We start from the raw sequence: 19,346 nt of genomic DNA on the forward strand, positions 1-19,346 counted from the left end.
ACCTGATAAGATGTGTCAGACTCCCAGTACCCACAGGAATAAATGATTCTAAGGTCGCTGTTCTGGCATTGTAATATGGCTGTCCAATTCTTATTTGAACCACTCCCCCAAAACAAGAAGAAAAATATCAGCAAGAATGCAAAGAGAGAAAAAATGAAAAAGAGCAAAGAAAATTTTAGAAGAGAAATATGAAGGGAAAAAATTAGGAGCTTTACACATGCTAAATGTACAACAGAACAGTCACTGTCATTATAGGTCACTATTAGGACCCCCAATTTGATTCTTTTGTTGACAGGCCTCAGGGCTCTGCCATAGAAGTGGTATGCAACAGTTGAACTTTAAACAACTAAAACTTGGTGAAACTTTGTTTTTAAGAAATCTGGAAATTGTACTGAGTATTTTGTAAATCCCTTCAATAATTTCAACATCCCACAGTTTTTCTTCATGCTTACATTACATTCTGATTATCTAAAAAAAAAAACATTCCCTGTCCTTTGGCATATGGATAACTAAATATGGTATTTTTGTTTTTTTCCTGATCGTCTCCTTAGTGACTCCTTTTGAGCTGACTGCCATGAATCGGTTCCTCCAAGGCAAGCGTTAGGTTTTACTAAACTGACATGGGGGAGGGGGGGAAGATTCAGCTTGGAAGGGTGTTCTTTTCTTCTCAGCACATTCCTTGAGAGACAGATAGCCCTTATAGCAAAGAGGAGGTGGAGTTCCCCTCGTTTTCCACCTTCTCTAGTCACATCTGTTCTCCTGGATTCATTAAAAGTAGGAAATCTGCTTTAGAGGAGTAATATTTATGAAATAGAACTCTCTCTCTCTTTCTCTCTCTCTCTCTCTCTCTCTCTCTCTGTATGTATTTCTCATGAAAAAAGTGGCCCATTTTCACCTGGCAGTAGGATATACTCAAGTGAAGAACAAAATGACTTAGGGAGTTAAAAACAAACGAACTCATAAAATAAATTTTAAAATATTTTCATTAAACTTTTAAAAACTCAAAAAGAATACATTTTAAAATAAAAGTAGCTTAAAATTTTACTCAATTGATGGCAAAATTAGAAAAAACAATAATATTAACAAAAAACACATGTTGATTTTAAGAGGGAAGCTATTTGTCAATTTTTATTCTATATTTTTGAGGGCAATTGGGGTTAAATGACTTGCCCAAGGTCACACAGCTATTTTTTGTGTTAAGTGTCTGAGACTAGATCTGAATCCAGGTCCTCCTGTCTCCAGGGCCAGTGCTCTATTCACTATGCCACTAGCCTCCCTATTTGTTAATTTTTAAAACTCCCTGATTTTCAACTCTAAAAACTTTTAAAACACCTAATTTTTTAAAAGGCCTGAATCAAGTTTTTCTTTGTTGCATAAGAAGGTCCTATCTATCAATTTTAAAAATAGAAACATTTCTGCATATAACAATTAACAAAATACAGCCAAAGTAGACCCAAAGGAAGCTGATTCAAACAATATATACAGTAATTTAATAGAATCAAGCAGAGACAAAAAATATTTTTGATCTTGGTGGTTATTTTTGATATTTTGTAACTAGTATTGTTGCCTGGTCAGAAACCATACTTTTTCATTTGGAAGAGTGGATCAAGACCAGCAGGAATCTTGAACTCCATAACATAGCATTCAGTTAATATTAGTATAATATTAAATGGAAATGCCATTTTTTTTCATAGCATCAAAGAAATTGAAGATTTCTATTGGAATAATGCAAATATCATGAAATGTTCAACAAGTCACCCAAGTTCTGTGTTGCAAAAATATCTTGAAAGCCTCAAAATATGATGGATGAAGATTTTGAGCAAATTCAAACATTTGCAAATTTGTGAAGAAGGATAATTCTGAAACTCCTAGGGCCAAATGATAATTAAAAAAAATAAAACTAAGTTAATGTATATTTTAGGCATCTAGAAATTGGACACAATTTTTAAATATTTTGTTGTGTACATGGCAAACAAGATGAGGATAGTTTCCCCACTGACTCTCAAACATCCTCATACAGGGAGAATTTACATGCCAAATGTAGAACAATTACAGCTGATCCACAGAACAAAAAATAAAGAGAACCAGGACAAGATAAAATCCTTATGAATGAACATAGAGAATGCTAATCTTTACAAAATGCTCATTCAGCACCAGTCTCACATCAGCCTCTTTACTCCAGGCAGGGACAAATGATCACAAACAGACTAGTATGGCCTACTTTTATATAGTCTCCTATTGCAAAAGATTTGCCAGCACACTTTTTACATCCTGTTCACCCCCTACCCGGCAACAAGTTGCAGATACTGGTTTTGCCAAGTCAAATGAGGAAAAGAAAATGGAAGTATGCTATCTCTTTCTTGGGGAAGTCATTATGTTATAGAACCACAGGAATATAGAGATTCTGCTTGGAGTACCCTTCTTGCCCTTCCGCAATTCCCAACATAGTGGTAGAGGCTAATTCAGACCAGCCAGAAAGGAAAAGGATGACAGCTAAGAGAGGAATTGAAGCCATATGAGTGACTGTACTATTCTGAAAGGGAAAAACAAAATTGACTGGGACCAGTCCTTTCTCTCTAGAGGTTACTAAGGGTAAGGACCAAGGCCAGTAAAACCCAAATCACCCATTGTGGGAGGAGAGTGATGCTGTTCTGTAGTTCAACCTCAGTGATGCACCAGCAAAGGAAGAGAAGTCAGAAAAGGAGTGATTGAGAAAAATAAGGGAAAAAGGCTAAAATATTAAAGTTTATGAGGAAGAAAACTAAGTAAAAACCCTGAGCACAAGCAGATAAATAGCAGAATAGATACTAAAACTAAGATAAGTATTAAACACTCAAAGTGACTACAGAGTTCTCAACAAATATTACAAAACAAAGGAAAGTGAATCAGTGTCTGATGTATTCTCCTAAGAGAACATGAAATAACATAAACAATTCCAAAATAATGCAAAAGGAAAAGAAAATCTATTTGTGCATTGAAATCCTAAGAAATTAGTAATGAATATGTGACAAAAGTCTTATGTATATATACACCCATACATATAGATGTATATGGAGAGAGAGAGAGAAATAAAAAATCCAAACAAACCCTCAATTAGAAAACTAGAAAAATCAAATCGATGGTAGAAAGTTTCACCAAAGAAGATAAAGAGAGATAAAAAGATTTGCAATACAAAACACTAAGGTCGAGGAAAACGTGGCAAAGGGAAGCAAAGGGCAGTATCATTAAAGCAACATGTGATCTCTCCATAAGGCAAAGCCGTGGATCTCAAAGACAGAATGTGAAGGGACCACTCAAGTGATTCAAAGTTTTCTCAGAAGAACAGGACAAATCAAAATCTCTGAACACCCTAATGAAGGTAATGATACTAGAAAACTGCACAGAACTTTTGAATATAAAAACAAAGTGTTAATCAAAAGAATCCATAGATTGCCTCCAAGAGAAAACAAAACAAAACAAAACTTTATGCTTCAAACTCCATGACAACAGTGGTTAAATTAAATAAGTCCAGTGATAAACCACAATGGAATATGAGTAAAGCAAAAATGTCTCCTCACTGTGCAGTTATTTGATGCATTAGACTAGCAAAAGCAATAAGAAAAGAGTAATAAATTAAAGGCATAAAGATAGACAAAGAGGAGACAAAATAATCGCTATTTGATATGACAATTTACTTATAAAATCTTAGATAATTAGCAAAGAAACTAATTGAGAAAATAACATCATAGATTTAGAGCTGGAACCTTTTCATTTTCACAGATGCAGAAACAGAACCCAGAGAAGTTAAATCACTTACCTAGGATCATATAGCTAGTAAATGTTTAAGGCTGGATTTGAACTCTTCTTCCTACTTGGAAATTCTGTGTTCTATCCACTAATGCATCTAGCTGCCTCTCAAAAATAATAGCTAACAAGTTATTAAATTGTAGTCAAAATAGCCTTGTTAAATTTGCTGTCCACAAAATAAACCCACAAAAAGCAATAGTATTTCCATATAGCAAAAAAGCAATCAAGGAGGTAGTAATAGACATGGAAATCCAGGGGTGCGCTGAAGCAGGCTGGTTCTAATTGACTAATTGTTAAGTTTTCAATGTGAACATTTGCACCTCAGAAATTGGCAGTCACTACAAATCAGGGTATGGTTTATCATCTTATTGATTGTCTAGACTTAAGAAAGTGTTTATGATATAAATTAAATTGAAAAGTGTGTGCATACATTTTTTTTTGAGAGTTCAGTAATTAAAACATTTACCAGCAAGACCCTATTGCTCTATAAACATTTCTTAAACTCAGCAGGAATGCTAGAAGACACAGGGAATGAAGTCATAACCAAAATGGACACCTAGTGACTATAGGTTAATGATAGTTATAATAACAATAATAATAAATATTTGTATAGTGCTTTAAGATTTGCAAGGTGGGGCAGCCAGGTGGCGCAGTGAGTAAGAGCGCCAGCCCTGGTGTCGGGAGATCTGGGATTGATTCCAGCCTCAGATACTTGGCACCCACACAAAAAATAACTGGCTATGTAACCTTGAGCAAGTTACTTAACCCCAATTGCTTAAAAAGAAAAAAAAAAGATTTGCAAGGTACCTCATACCTATTATCTTGTTTGAACCTGTACTCCTGTGGAAATCCCATTCAAAATAACTAAATTTTTTTTTTAAAAAGGAGAATCAATCTACCAAAGCAATTCAATATTGTATAGATACAATTATAAAATGTTCACTAAAGAAATAATGAACAACTTAAATAGATGGAGTAGATGGAGAAATATTCAGGGCTCATGGCTGGGCTCTGGCAATTTAATAAAATTGTCATTACCAGCAAAGTTAATTTATAGATTTAAGGATATATTAACCAAACTATCAAAAGGATAACTTAGAGAGCTAGATAAAATAATAACAAAATCCATTTGGAAGCAAAAAAAAATCTAGATTACCAAGGTAAGTATTTGTTAAAGGTAGTAATGAGCATAGTACAGCATTTTCAGATCTTAAATTATATTATAAAGCAGTAATCAGCAAAACCACTCAGTACTGCTTTAAAAAAAGATAAGTAGATCAACGGAATGGAATAGAAAAAGAAGAATCAGAAATAACTGAACTCAATAACCCAGTATTTGATAAATCCCCAAATATAAACTATTTAGGAAAGCAACTATTAATTTTCCAAGGACTGCTGTGAAAACTAGAAAACAGTCATTTCACAATAAATTCAAAATGATGGACTTTAATGTCATACCATCAGAACTTAGAAGAGGAACAGATTATATTCTTTTCATAGATACAGTGTGTGTGTGTGTGTTTTGAATCCTTATCAAGTAAGGGATAGAAGCAATTACAAAAGTTAAAATAGATCACTGTGATTTTTCATGAACAAAATCAATGTAATTTATATAAGAAGAAAATAGGTCAACTGGAAAAATATTCACATCAAATATCTTTGATAAATATTTGCTGTCCAAGATGTAAAGATAAGGAACAGAAATATACAATCAAAAACCATTCCCCAAGAGAAATGAATAAACAGCTCACAAAAGAATAACAAACTATTAGTATCCAAGTGAAAGGATATTACAAGTCACCAATATTAATAAAAATACAAATCAAAACAATCTGTTTTACCTCACATCCAAAAAATTGGACAAGGTGACATTTATGATGAGCTAAAATAGTGATTGATATTTTCTTTTCTTTCTTCTTTTTTTTTTTTTGCTTTTTGGAGGGGGGAAGGCAGGGCAATTGGGGTTAAGTGACTTGCCCAAGGTCACATGGCTAGTTTTTGTGTTAAGTGTCTGAGGCCAGATTTGACTTCAGGTCTTCCTGACTCCAAGGCCAGTGCCCTGTGCCACCCAGCCACCCTGATTGCTATTTTCTTGAAAACAAAAAAGCACAAAAGAAAACTGTGGAAGAATAGGAAGAAAACTTAGCCATGTGACCTTGGGCAAGTCACTTAACCCCAGTTGCCCTCCAAAAAAAAGGCAAAAAAAAGAATAGGAAGAGAATAAAAGGATAAGCTAATCAATGACTACCATGAACATGGTAAGAGAAAAGATAGTACCAATTTGGAGGACATGGGGAAAGGCTGTGAATCCAGAGAAATGGTCTTGGGAGGAGAAATATTCCTTTGTTGTTCAGTCATTTTTCAATCATGCCCACCCAACTCTTTGTGACCTTATTCGGGGTTTTCTTGGCAAAGATACTAGAGAGGTTTGCCATTTCCTTCTCCAGTTCATTTTACAGAAATTATGGCAAATGGGGTTATGTGACTTACCCAGGGTCACACAGCTAGTAAATGTAAGGCTGGATTTGAACTCAGGAAAATGAATCTTCCTCTCCATACCCTGCATTCTGCCTTAAGGCTTAGCAAAAGAAATTCAAGGATCAGCAAACAGCAGTTAAGGAATCAAGAAAGAACTGAGAGTGAGAATTATTTAATATTAAAACTGTTCCATTTTGTCACACCTTTTCTGTTTCCGCAAGAGGAAAATGAAGTGTTTTGCCCCCAGAACCAGTTGCACTATTACTTACTCAAAATACTCTGCAGCAGGAGTGGTTTTATAGGTGTCGTTGATGTCAAAGCCGCCACTGGAGTTGGAAAAACGAGTATCTGAGCAGTTCAGGCTATTCCAGGTGTTATTGCAATGTATCCAGGGGAGATCAATAGTGAAGGATGAGAAAAAGTAATGGAGAGCCCAGGCAATGATGACATTATAGAAGAATCCAACATAAAGAGATATAAGGATAACAGTAAAGCCCACACCTAAGATGGGGGAAAAGGAATGAAAGAGATGATTAGTCCTTTGAGTCTACTACCGTGTTTCCCTGATAATAAGACACTGTCTTATTATTTTTTTTGGAAAGAAAAACACCAGAGGGCTTATTTTCAGGGGAGGGCTTATGTTGTCCTGCCTCAGCTCTCCTCCGCAGCACTGCTCTCAATGGTGCCAGGAAGGAAATCACTGGGGAAGAACAGGATGACGCGCTCACTGCTGCAGCTCTGATTGGATGCAACTCGGAGCGCGGCGTGCATTTCACGGGGGGGGGGGGGGTGGGGGGAACGGTGCATACAGAGGGTACCGTAATGTAGTGTGTAGCACAGGGGATCACCTTCACTACAGTAGCAATCTCAATAGGGCTTATTTTCGGGGGAGGGCTCATTTTAGAGGAATCTTACACAGTAAGGGGAGGGCTTATTTTCGGGATAGGTCTTATTATCGGGGAAACACGGTAGCAACTTACTTATCTTACCAAAGATTTTCAATATCCCCCAAAATAGAGTACTGCAAATATTCTCTTTTCTCACAGAATTAAATGACAACTTGCCATTGTATTTTTATTGAGAAATCTATATCACAAGAAATCTAAATGATCATGAACATTTTTCATGTAATATATGTAATATTTTAGAAGTAATTTCCTTTGATAAAAGGACCACTGCATTGTTGTTGTTGTATCGTTGTTTTAGTCATGTCTGACTCTTCATGATCCCATTTGGGGTTTTCTTGGCAAAGATACTAGAGTGGTTTGCCATTTCTTTGTCCAACTCATTTTACAGGTGAAGAAACTGAGCCAAATAGGGTTAAGGGACTTGCCCAGGGTCACATAGCTAATAAATGTTTGAGGTTAGATTTGAATTCAGGAGGATCAGTCTCCCTGACTCCAGGCCTGACATTCTATCTACTGCACGACCTAGCTCCCCCAATACAGTACGATTTTTATTTAAATATATTGTTCAAAGCAAACTCATTTTAAACTCTCCATGTCCATTTAGTTTTCCTTTAATTTTTTTGAGTGCCCTCCAAGTTCCAAGAATTTCTGAACTCTAGAATCCCATCCTTAGCTCTGATTTTTGAAGCAGTCAGAAACAAAAGATTTTTTTACATAGAAACTAAAATTTTCTCAAATGTTTTATAGTAACATATTGTTTCCAGAACTTACATTTCATACTAGTTAGAATTATCCCGAAATACTTAGTGTCATAAAGTCTAGATTTTAGAATTGGAAGCAACCTTAGAAAACATCCAATTCAATCTCCACATTTTATAATAGGAAACTGAGGCCCATCTGCCTGAATTAAATTCTCTTTAGGGATGTAGACATTGGCTTTTTTTCCTTTTTAAGCCAAAGTCTAGGCATACTGATTGATATCTGCTTGTGAAATAACCTATATAATTCCTTAGAAATGGCTAGAATTGCTATAAATTCAGTCATTACATTTTTCTATGGCTAAATAGCATAATTTTGATAAGTGTTTCTCAGGGACCCTTTCAGCTTAAAAAAAAAATATCTCATTATGGGCCATTTGAGTATAGGTACCAATTAAAGGAGGAGGCAGGGCGATAACTAGGGTCAGACAATCAGTGGTTTGTTTCAGGGTGCTGAAATTTAGAGACTACAAATAGCAGTTGCACTCTCTTTACAGTATAGAAACAATTGGGTTTAGCACCTAGTTAGCAAGAATAATTAATTAAACTAGGAAGTTATCTGAGAGCTGTCTTTTTTGGCCAAATTACAGTTTATCTCCTTTTTATTCTCTTAGTATTAACCTCAACAGCTTGCAGTCTCATGGTCACATGTCTATACTCATGGTATCCTGGGCTCTTTGTCTCTCCCTAACTAAATTGCTCTAGGTGCCAAATTACTAGTTATGGCTGCAGTTAGGGGACAGGGAGGAGGCCAATTTTTGTCTAGATTAGAATTTCTAGTATATTAGAAGAAAAAGGGTAGGAACTTTTAGGTTTCCCAGTTTTGCAATTTCTACTTTGCAGTAGTCCCCAGATACACTACATTGCAGAGAATTTAAGTCATATTTTTGCTTTGGAAAGATTTTAGAAATGAATCAATATAACAGCTGCCTTTGAGGCATACCAAATTTAATATAGTTCTTTCACTGACAGGAAGCATGGAGTAGTGGGTAGAGAGATGGTTTTGGAGTCAGAAGGACATGGGTTCTGATCTTGTTACCTGGACATATCATAACCACTCAGCATTACAGGGAACTCTTTAAATTACAGAGAATTTGTATGTAGAATGATGGTATGAAGTGGTAAAGAAATTTCCTCACCAGAAGCTCTCAAACACTAATGAAATGCTAAATCTGAAAAAAAAAAATGGTGCCCATAGTTTGATGATTGTGGCCTTTTTTATTTTGGTATATGATTTTCAAGAGAAAAGTTCATTACAATAAGAGCCTAAATGAATATTTATATTTCCATCCCTGGATGATTGTTTGATGATTTACAATCCATTAAATCATAGGGATCAAGGAGTGGGAACAACCATGATTCCTTTCCAATTAAATGCTACCCAGGTCAATTACCCTTTCTGGATTTCATCTTCCCCATTATACAATACAGATAATAAACTTTTGTAAACTTTAAAGTGCTATAAAAATGCAGACTCACAAGGGATAAATAAAAATGCTAACATTCTAACATTTTAATTCTATTTCAAAAGAGAAGTTGTCTACTAAGTATTTCAACCAAACTGATTTTAGATTTTTAAAGTTGTCTCTTTAACTGAAGAATGAATGGGTTAGATTATCCAATCTCTAAGAACCCATCCAGTTCTAACAATCTTTAATTATAAATAATGTTGATGAATGTTTTCTCAATAAACATTCCTGCTTATTGTTATAGCTAATACTTTACATGACTCAAGATTTAGATTGCCTCAGGTTCTCTTACCAGTTGCAAAATGTTTTCTTGACAAATTTTTATTTAAAACCACTAGACAATGACTCAGTTATAAAAGTTGATGGTGAAAACAAGCCTAGCCATGAAATCAGTTGGGTGCTAAGTGTCTAGATTCCATATCTGGAAGGAAAATCTTCATAATGACCACCTCCCATTCATTCTCTCCCTAATCTACTATTGTACTCTTATTTCAAGTTTCAAAGTAAGGTATTAAGACACAAAGAATATCCTATGACTTTCAAGAGTGACTATTTTTTCTCAAATCATTTGATGAAATGAAACAGACATCCCTAAAAAACCAGTGGGTTCTCTTCTGCTGATATTCCATGAAATGCTACCTTTGATGGCTATGACTTTGTTTGTATGTATGTATCTAGTATGGCCCCACAGAAGGATCAAAACTGGAGGGTGAATGAGAAGATCTGAGTCTTAGTCCCAGTTTCGTCACCTGCTGTCCAGGTAATCTTAAGTAGTAACTTAAACTCTCTGGGCTCCAGAATGGTCTTCTCTGTAATGAATAGGCTAAGCTAGGTATCAGGAATTTATCCCTTGAGGTCTATGCAACTTGTTTTTACAAATATTTTAATAATGATTTCAATATAAATGGTTTCTTTTTTGAGTTGATGTATTTTATTTCAAATATTTAAAAATATTATCCTGAAAAGGGGTCATTGGCTTCACCAAACTGCCAAAGGAGTCCTTGAGACCAAAAAAGGCTAAGAACCTGAGACAGGTGAACTCTAAAGTCCTTTCAAGCCCTAAATCTGTGATTCCAGGCTTGTAAAGATACAGATCACAATAATAAAAAGAGAAAGACAGTATGGAATATAATATCCTGTATGTGGGAAAGTAAGACAGTTGAGAGATCTAGCAAGTCCTTTGACACAGATTCTTCTGTTCCAGGCTTGGTCCCCAGGGTTTCCTGTGGGTTTTATTCCCTCCTAAGGATAGCTTTCAGTTTAGGGATGACTCTCTTTTCATCTCCCTTTTCTTTATCTTCCTTTGGTGGTTTTCTGCCAGTTCTTTTCTCTTGGACCTTTTTCAAGGAGCTCCTCTGAAACCCTGACTCACAGCTTGGCCCCTGCTTTGTTGTCTCATCCCTTCCTGCTAGTACAGGGGGGAAGGAATGGACCTGTGATTTCACAGGCATAGGAAACTCCCAGATAAGGAAACACTCCCTACCACTACAAGTTGGCACTTTCTCTACAACTTTTTGTCCTTTTAGAGAGTTGCCTAAAGCACCAAAACATGGAGTGACTTGCTTCCCCAAAAGATCTAGAAAACATACCTGACTAAATCCTGATGGAGAAATTCAAGACAAAGTCACAGGGAGTCATTTTTCTAGCCCAGTTTGGCACAGGAAGACAGACAGTTGTATAGACATTGGGGTTGGAGTCTGGTACAAAGTACATTATGGGCTAAGGACCCCAGCACACAAAGAGAGGCTTTGTATCAATACAAAAGTTTCCAGAACCACACTGAGCACCCTAAGATCCATACTGGAGTTCCTTGACAGGTACTCATGCAAACTAGAAGCTTTGTCACCCACTACCCAGTATTGGGTTATAGACACAGGTCAGGCTGAGGAAGGGAACTGATCTCAGGTCCTCCACTGTGTGCCAAGAGAAGAGTAGGTTCAGCAGAAAGCAGTAGCAGTGGGTCTCTGAAGACTGTGGATGGAAGGAATTCCAAACCAAAGGGGAGCCTGCATTTCTGTCACTGAACTAACAGAGCTGCACAATCAGTCTATAGTTGCTCACACCCAAAGCCAGGCCAGGAAATTGCAGAGCTCAGACAAGGATGGGGAGCACCAATCATGCTTTATCTTGGATCATACCACCTTGGGAACAACAAAAGCTTGCAAATTTCCAAACTGAGCTATCCCTGAAATTCTGGAACAATGCAATGATCAATAGTACAAGAAAGAAGCAAAAAGACCAGCCAATACTTTCCCTCTAGAAGTATACATAGTCTGGTCTTAGCATCAAATCTGAAGTCATAAAGTAGGCTGGAAGAATGAACAAACAAAAACTAATCTAACCAAAAAAAAACCCCTAAAACTATTATGATGACAACATACTCAAGGCACAAACCCAGAAGAAGAGAAGGATTCCAAAACATCAAGTAAAGCCTAAAAGAAAAGCGCAGCTTGGACACAGATTTAACTAAAATTTTTGGAATAAAGATAGAGTTTTTAAAAGGAGTTTAAGACATTTTTTTTCTCAAGGAAATAAGAGTGTTAGAGGAAAAAACAATTGGAAAAAGTACTAAAGCTATAGAAGAAAGAATTAAAAAGAGAATTAACAGTTTGGCATGAGAAGTTCAAAACCTCACCCAACTGACTCCCTGAAAATTAGAATGAACCAAATTGAAGCTAATGACTTCATGAAACAATGAGAAATATTAAAATAATGTCAAAAGACTGAAAAAAATAGAATAAAATGTAAGTTATCTAAAAACTGACCTGAAAAACAGATTGATGAGGAAAAAATGAAGAATCATTGGACTACCTAAATGCTATGATCAAAATAAGACTTAAGACCAAAACATCATATTTCAAGAAACAAAAAAACTTTCCAAATTTCTTAAAATCAGAGGGCAAAGTAGAAATAAAAAAGAATCCACCAGTCACCTGTTGAAAAAAAACTTCCAAATTAAAGCTTCCAGAAATGTGTTAGCCAAAATCCAAAGCTTTCAGGTCAAACAAAGCAAAAGAAAACACTGCAAAGCTGCCAGAAAGCAAAAATTCAAGTATCAAGGAGCAAAAGGCAAGTTCATAAAGGATTTAGAATCCACTACTATTGAGGGTCAGAAAGCTTGTATTTACAATGTTCTAGAAGCTAAAGGACTGCTTTACAATCAAGCAAAACTGAATATAATCCTAAAGGGGGGAAAAAACAACGTTTGATGAAATAATGGGCTTCCAAGCCTTGTTGATGAAAAGACCAAAGTTATGTAGAAACTTTGAAGTTCAAACACAGGAAGTAATAGAAACATTAGAAGGTAAATACAAATTAACAATGATAAAAGACTAAATAAGGATAAACTGCTTACATTCTAATATGAAGAGATGATACCTGTGTCCCCACTGAGCCTTAGCTTCATAGGGATTGTAGAGGGAGTCTCTTAACTCACATAATTAAGATGTGCAATAGACATCTATTATAAACAAAGAAGAAGGAAAGCAGTTGACACTTGAACCTCACTGTCTTCTCTATAGGTTAGAGGAGGAAATGTCACACAAACACAGTTGGGTACAAAAGTACATCTCATTCAACAGCAAAATAGGGGGGAAAGAGAAGAAGGGGGAATTAGTGAGAGAGTAGCTCAAAGAAGGGATTAGTCTTAGGCAGAACAAAATGTAAATATGTGCAGAAATATTTACAATATTTATAACTCTCTAAGCCCATAAATTGGGAGATGGCTGAACAATTTATGATATATAAATGTTATGGAAAATTATTGTAAGAAACAATAAAGTAGATAGCTTCAGAGAGACCTGGGAAGACTTATTTGGGGAAAGGAAAAAAGAAGAGAATGTGTTTATTAATCACTTACAATGTGCCTGGTACAGATATTATCTCAGTTGGTCCTCACAGTAACCCTGTGAAAATAGGTGCTATTATGACCCCCATTTTATAGCTGAGAAAACTGAGGCAGACAGAGGTTAAGTGACTGGCCCAGGGTCACACAGCTAGCAAATGTCTACAGCTGTATTTGAACACAGATCTTCCTGACTCTGGACCAAAGCTCTATCCAATGCACCAGGTAGATATTTCATTTGAACTGATGCAAAATGAAGTAAACAGAACCAGGAGAATTTATAGGAAGAGAGCAATACGGTAAATACAAACAACTATAAATGAATATCAGTGTGACTACCAACCATAATTCCAGAATCCTAATGATGAAATATGCCACCTGTATCCTGATGGGGAGACAAAAGCTCTCAGAGAGATTTTCTTTATACATGATCATTGTGGAGATTTGATTTGCTTGAGCATATATATGTTTTATACATGTATAGGGAATTTTGTCTTTCTTTTGTTCTCAATTAGGGGTGATGGGAAGGAGAGAGGGTAGATTTTTACTGAATTTTTTTTTAAATGTGGGGTTTTTTAAAAAAGAAAAATTTGTCAAAAGACTATACCCTCATCTGATGCTGGTAGTTCTGCTGGGTTTTGTGGTGTGGTAGCTCATAATTCTAGACTATGTGATAAAAAGAACTTTAGCCTTTCTTACCAGGAAGAGGCTTACTAGGACCCATAGCAGATGAAAGCAGAGGGTAGTAGATGACTTAAAAGAGGTTAGACAGCTGTAGACCAGCAGATGGTAGCAGAGAGCAGCCCACTAACCATAAGTCAAGAGACATGCCCAGCTCCAAGTGAAGATGTGGTAGGTAGCCAACAGAAAACAGAGGAGAATAGCACAGTAGTATCAGGAAGGACACCAGAGTCTTCAGCACTGAAGGGGTGAATTGGCCCAGCCAGATGTACATATTGGCAGTCATGACCACCCTGCTTATGACAAAAATCTAGAAGGCATAACTTTCATGTTGGATCCAAAAAAGTCAAGATCCAAAAAGATTTTTACCAGCTACAACATTGGACCAAATTCAGTAAGATGAAATGTAATAGGAAAAATGCAAACAAAGTCACACCTGGGTTCAAAAATGAATGAACTGCAAGTCCAGCATTAACCAACAGTATAATATGGCTACCCCAAAAGCAAATGCAGTTTTTGAGTACATGAAGAGAAACATGACATCCATGGTTAGGGAGGTGATAGTTCTACCATACTCTGCTCCAGCTGGATGATATCTGCAGAACTGTATTGAGCTTTAGATGCCATATTATAAGAAATACAGAGATAAGTTGGTGAGTATACAGAGAAGAGTGACCAGGTTAGGCTTTAAAACCATGCCAGATTTGTATAAGGAAGTAGAGATAATTAACTTGACAAACAGAATCCTAAACACAAGCAATCAGCCCATCAGTCACTATTTATTAAGCTCTTACTATGTGCCTTTCTGCTTTTCTGATGATTACATGTAGTTTTTGGAACTTCTCAGTAAATATCCATATTGATCTTTAAACAACGCTCATCTTTATTAAAATGGATAAACAATTCTAATAAATAATAATAAATGATTCTAAATAGTTAATACTTCAAGGGCAAGGAATAGCATAATCTCAAGGAGCTATCATTCAGTAAATTGGGAGATCAAACATAGGCCCTGGATGTTTATTCATTAATTTAGGCGAAAGTAGTATTAGGACTGGTGGTTGCTGTTAGACTCATCTATCTCTGAAGTAGAGAAAATCCATCCCCAATGAAAACATAGGATCATGGGTTTTAGAACTGAAGGGAATCTCAGAAATCACTTAGTTTAAACCTCTCATTTTATAGAGAAGGAAACGGAGACTCAGAGAGTTAAGTATAAATGATTTACCCAAGGCCATGTAAAAGGAAATGGAAAACCCAGAATCTTTGATTCTAAATCCAGTGTTCATTCCACTATACCACACTACTCTTTTGATCCTTGCATTTGTCCCTTGGAAGCAATTCTTGGGAAGGAGGAGAACTATGAAATTGCCTCCACAGAAAAACGTGAGGTTTGAGGCAACTATCAGTGTTCTCCTGTGGTCACCTAATATTCTGGAGAAGTGGCCAGTATGAATTCTTTTTGCTTTATGGTTTCCTTCTGCACTGGTCTTTTCCTGGAAGTACCTCTTTTGTTTCTCTCCCCTAATGGTCCTGATTTCCTTATTTTACTTTTGAAAAGTAGAGTTTATTTAAAGGTTCTGGGTACAAAGTCAGGCAATTTGGAAGCAAATGGTGCTTTGCTTCAAAGAACAACAAAAGCCCCACAACAAATGAGCATTTCTAGCTTGGTGTCCCAATAAACAAAACTGATGCGAATTTTAATACTAAGAGACTGAAGTCTTGGAGAGATGTTGGATTTTTTAAATAGGGCTAAAATAATTGTGTATACATGTCAAATGGCATTAAAAATTCATGCTTTTGAACTACTACAGAAATAAATGCTAGATATTATTATTGATTGCAAAATGTCTTCCTGGCCCTGTTCCTGACTTCCAGACTCAAAACCCTACCTCTTCCTCTGTCTCATCCTGGAACTTCCCTCAGCACCCAGGCTTCCTTGACCTGCAGCACCTGATCACCACAATAGCCTTCAGAACTTGGAATGTTTCTTAAGTCTTTCCCTCTCCTCCCACTGGTAAATTCCTCCTGTGGTCTCTTTTTTGTGGAGCAGTCCAAGCCAGACTTCATTCCCCTCCTAGCCCTGTTATGGACTTCTGGAATTTTAAACCATGCCTCCAAATTCAGTGCTTCCAACCTCTTCCCCTGCTCTTCTTCTCAACTCTCTTGGGTCTTGTCTGCCCCTATTACATTTTAAGCTCTTTGAGGGCAGGGACTATCTTTCTTTTCGCTTCTATTTATATCTCCAACACTTAGTACTGTACCTGAACTGTAAGTGCTTAATCAATCCTTCTCTTCCACCCTCCCTCTTGTTCTTCTTCCTTCACTCCCCCTTGCTTCCTTCCCCTCCCTCCCTCCACTCCTTCCTTCTTTCCTTTGTTACTTCTTTGCCCCCTCCTTCCTTCATTTTTTCCTTCCCTCTTTCCTTCCATATTTTCTTCCTTCCTTTCTTCCCTCTTTCCTTCCATCCTTCCTTCCTTTGTTCCTTCATTCCTTCTCTCCTTCCTTTGTCCTCTCCTGCCTTCTCTGCTTTTCTTTATTCCCTCCTTCCTTTCTTCTTTCTCTCTTTCCTTCTTTCCTTCCTATGTATCGAAATAGGATCTTCATCCCATTCCCAAAACTGCAGCTTTACCTTTTAATATTGGACAGATTTTCCAGACTCCAGCAGCTCCTTCCCTATTGAATTGTCCTAATGCCAATTCCATGTAGAAAAGTGGCATCCCAGCAATCACCATGAAAAACAAGTATGGGACCAGGAAGGCTCCTGTAAAGGAAGGATAACATGTGATCACCAAGGTGATCAATATATTGAGATTCCTGTCACACTGAAGCAATGAGCTCACTTTTTTTTTTAGTGCCTTCAGGTCTACCAAATGCGCATTCCTCCTAACAATCCTGTGAAGTAGGCAGTACAATTGTTTTTGTCCTCATTTTACAAATAAGGAAACTTAAAAGTTAAAGTTGTCTATAATCATACAGTTGATTACTGTCAGAGACTGTTAAACATCATCAAAATGGTTGATTCCAAGGTCATCACTCTTTCTCTTAAACCATGCTGAAAAAACATTAAGTGAGGTTGCTAAAGAGATTATTCAGGCAATTGGAGTTCTCATCTATGTTTCCCCATATTGGATATAGGCATATGAAGTAAAGGAGGATTTGAATTACTGAAAATCCTCATGAAGTTAGGCCATTGGAGAGAGAAGTCAGGGATGAGACTTCCTGGGACTAGTGGAAATCTATGTGATATTACTAGTTTGTGGGGATGGAGGCATGGGTCACAGCCATATGTGGCTAGAGCATAGGGTCTGTGTTACAGACTAGTGGTGTCATACTCAAATAGAAACAGATCTCTGAGAGCCACATATTGACCTAAAAAAACACAAATTAACATTATCTATGTTGAATTTTAATGTTGTTAAACATTTCTGAATTACATTTTAATCTGGTTTGGGCAGCACTTGGGAGTTTTGTGGTTGTGGCTGAAATGTTTTAAGTTTCACATCTTTGCTGTAGATCACCATCACCAGACATGAACATCCTCTAGGTTTTCAGCAATTCATTGGACTTGATTATGCCAAGCATGTCATTTCATCAGCAAGACAGTGTCAGTCATTTTGACTATATGGACATCTTATGCAGTATTACCCAATCACTGCTTCTCAATGCACTTATGTAAATACAAAATAGGAAAATGATGAATGAGGATTGTGGAAGTGAGACTTTAAATCTGTCTTTCTATGCTTTCAAAAAGCTACATATTATTGGGTAGACTAGACATTCTCATAGTACCTAAAGGACTATGAGAAATTTTATATCCCATTGGAAACTTTTCTCCTGTCCAATTTGACATAACTATATCCTATTAATGTTCCCAAGACAAAAATATCTAACTTGATGTGTACTTCCCTCTGTCTTACAACTCTGAACTACCCACATTTGTCTTCCCATCCCAGTTTGGAAGGAAAGTGAGGCAGAATGATGAATTAGATGAATAGGGTAAGATGGAGGGATGGGAGGTTATGGTCAGGATGAAAAATAGGGTTAGAGAGAGTGAAGCAGAGGGAAAGATGGAAGAAAATAATATATTATCAGACAAAAGGATTTCCTAATAAAAATAATGGTGGTAGCACAGTTATAGGCAATGTGATCCATTCCTACAGGTGACTGAGGTGGAGTGAAGATGTAGGTCATGGAGTTGAGAAGGTTGATGAACTTAGAAGGCCAAGATGTTATGAACCTGGATATCAAAGTCCTTAAGTATGAAAGCAGATATTGGAGTGGAGAGGAAGAATGTAAGTCAGATACAAAATTCCTTGGAATAAGAGAGAATGACCTGGAGGCTAACAGATCATATATTTGGCATTAAAAGGAGCATTGGAGTCCATTTAGTCTAAAACACTAATTTTACAGATGAAGAAGTCCAGAGAGTTTAGGTGACTTTCTAAGATCACACAGCTAGTAAGCAGTGAAGTTAGGATTCCAAATCAGATTCTCTGACTCCAAATCTAGCATGCTTTCCAGTGTACATTTCTGTCCTGGAATTGTGGCAGGGCAATATGGACAGACAGAGTGAAGCTCAAAGGAGAACAGGATACTCAATAGTAGGAAAAAGGAGTCTACAAATGGCAGTGAGAAGCAAAGAGTGTGTCTACTCTTCTTCCCAATCTAGGATGTTGGGTAACGAGAGAAAGTGCATCTGCTACCGGGGAAGATGGCCAAGGATGCAGCATCTTTTAGAAGGTTTCTTTTAGCTCCAAAAGATGAAGCAAGGACATTTTTATGAGAAACTCAGGATGAAGAGGACTCCATTATAGACAGAATGGGAGTTCCAGAGGGCATACTTATACATAAGGGGAGAAGAGGATATGCATTGTGGACATTTATGATTGAGATGGATGAGGATGAGTTTATAGGGAGAAGTAGTAGAATGAAGGGAGTTTTCCTTCAATAGATGGCAGTGATAAGGGGAAATGGAGTTGACAGTTTGTCTGCCATGATATGGGAGAAGCACTGGTTGATATGGGTCCCTGTCCTCCAGGGTGCAGTGATAACTCTGTACAGCATCAGTATAGGATACTAAGTGGCACAATAGCACGGCAGTTTAGGTGGTGCAGTTGATAGAGGACCTGGCCTAGAGTTAGGAAGATTCATCTTTGTGAGTTCAAATCTGGCCTTACACACTTACTAGCTGCATGACCTTAGGCAGGTGATTTCACCCTGTTTGCCTCATTTCCTCATCTGGAGAAGGAAATGGCAAACCACTCCAGTATATTTGCCAAGAAAACTCCAAATGGGGACATGAAGAGTCAGAAACAACTGAAACAGATGAACAGCAACACAGGGCAATGGTGTGAGTTTCCAACATGCTATACACATAGGGAAGCAAGGAGAGACCCCCAAGAAGTTCTTTCTTGGCATC

At 37.0% G+C, this 19,346-nt stretch overlaps 1 protein-coding gene across 1 annotated transcript in view; it reads right to left on the reverse strand.

The window, feature by feature from the left end:
- Nucleotides 1-19,346, reverse strand: part of SLC6A3 (solute carrier family 6 member 3) — a 105,538-nt gene that overhangs the window by 77,599 nt on the left and 8,593 nt on the right. Inside the window, exons 3-4 of the mRNA XM_069076467.1 lie at nucleotides 16,557-16,688; nucleotides 6,534-6,765 (exon numbers count right to left, since the gene is read on the reverse strand). Of these exons, the coding sequence (XP_068932568.1) occupies nucleotides 6,534-6,765; nucleotides 16,557-16,688 (364 nt within the window). The remainder of the gene's footprint in view (nucleotides 1-6,533; nucleotides 6,766-16,556; nucleotides 16,689-19,346) is intronic.

Source organism: Petaurus breviceps, unplaced genomic scaffold (assembly GCF_028583685.1).
Source record: "Petaurus breviceps papuanus isolate PSGF00001 unplaced genomic scaffold, PetGlider_PUasm1.0 151, whole genome shotgun sequence".
In the NCBI taxonomy this organism is placed as follows: Eukaryota; Metazoa; Chordata; class Mammalia; order Diprotodontia; family Petauridae; genus Petaurus; species Petaurus breviceps.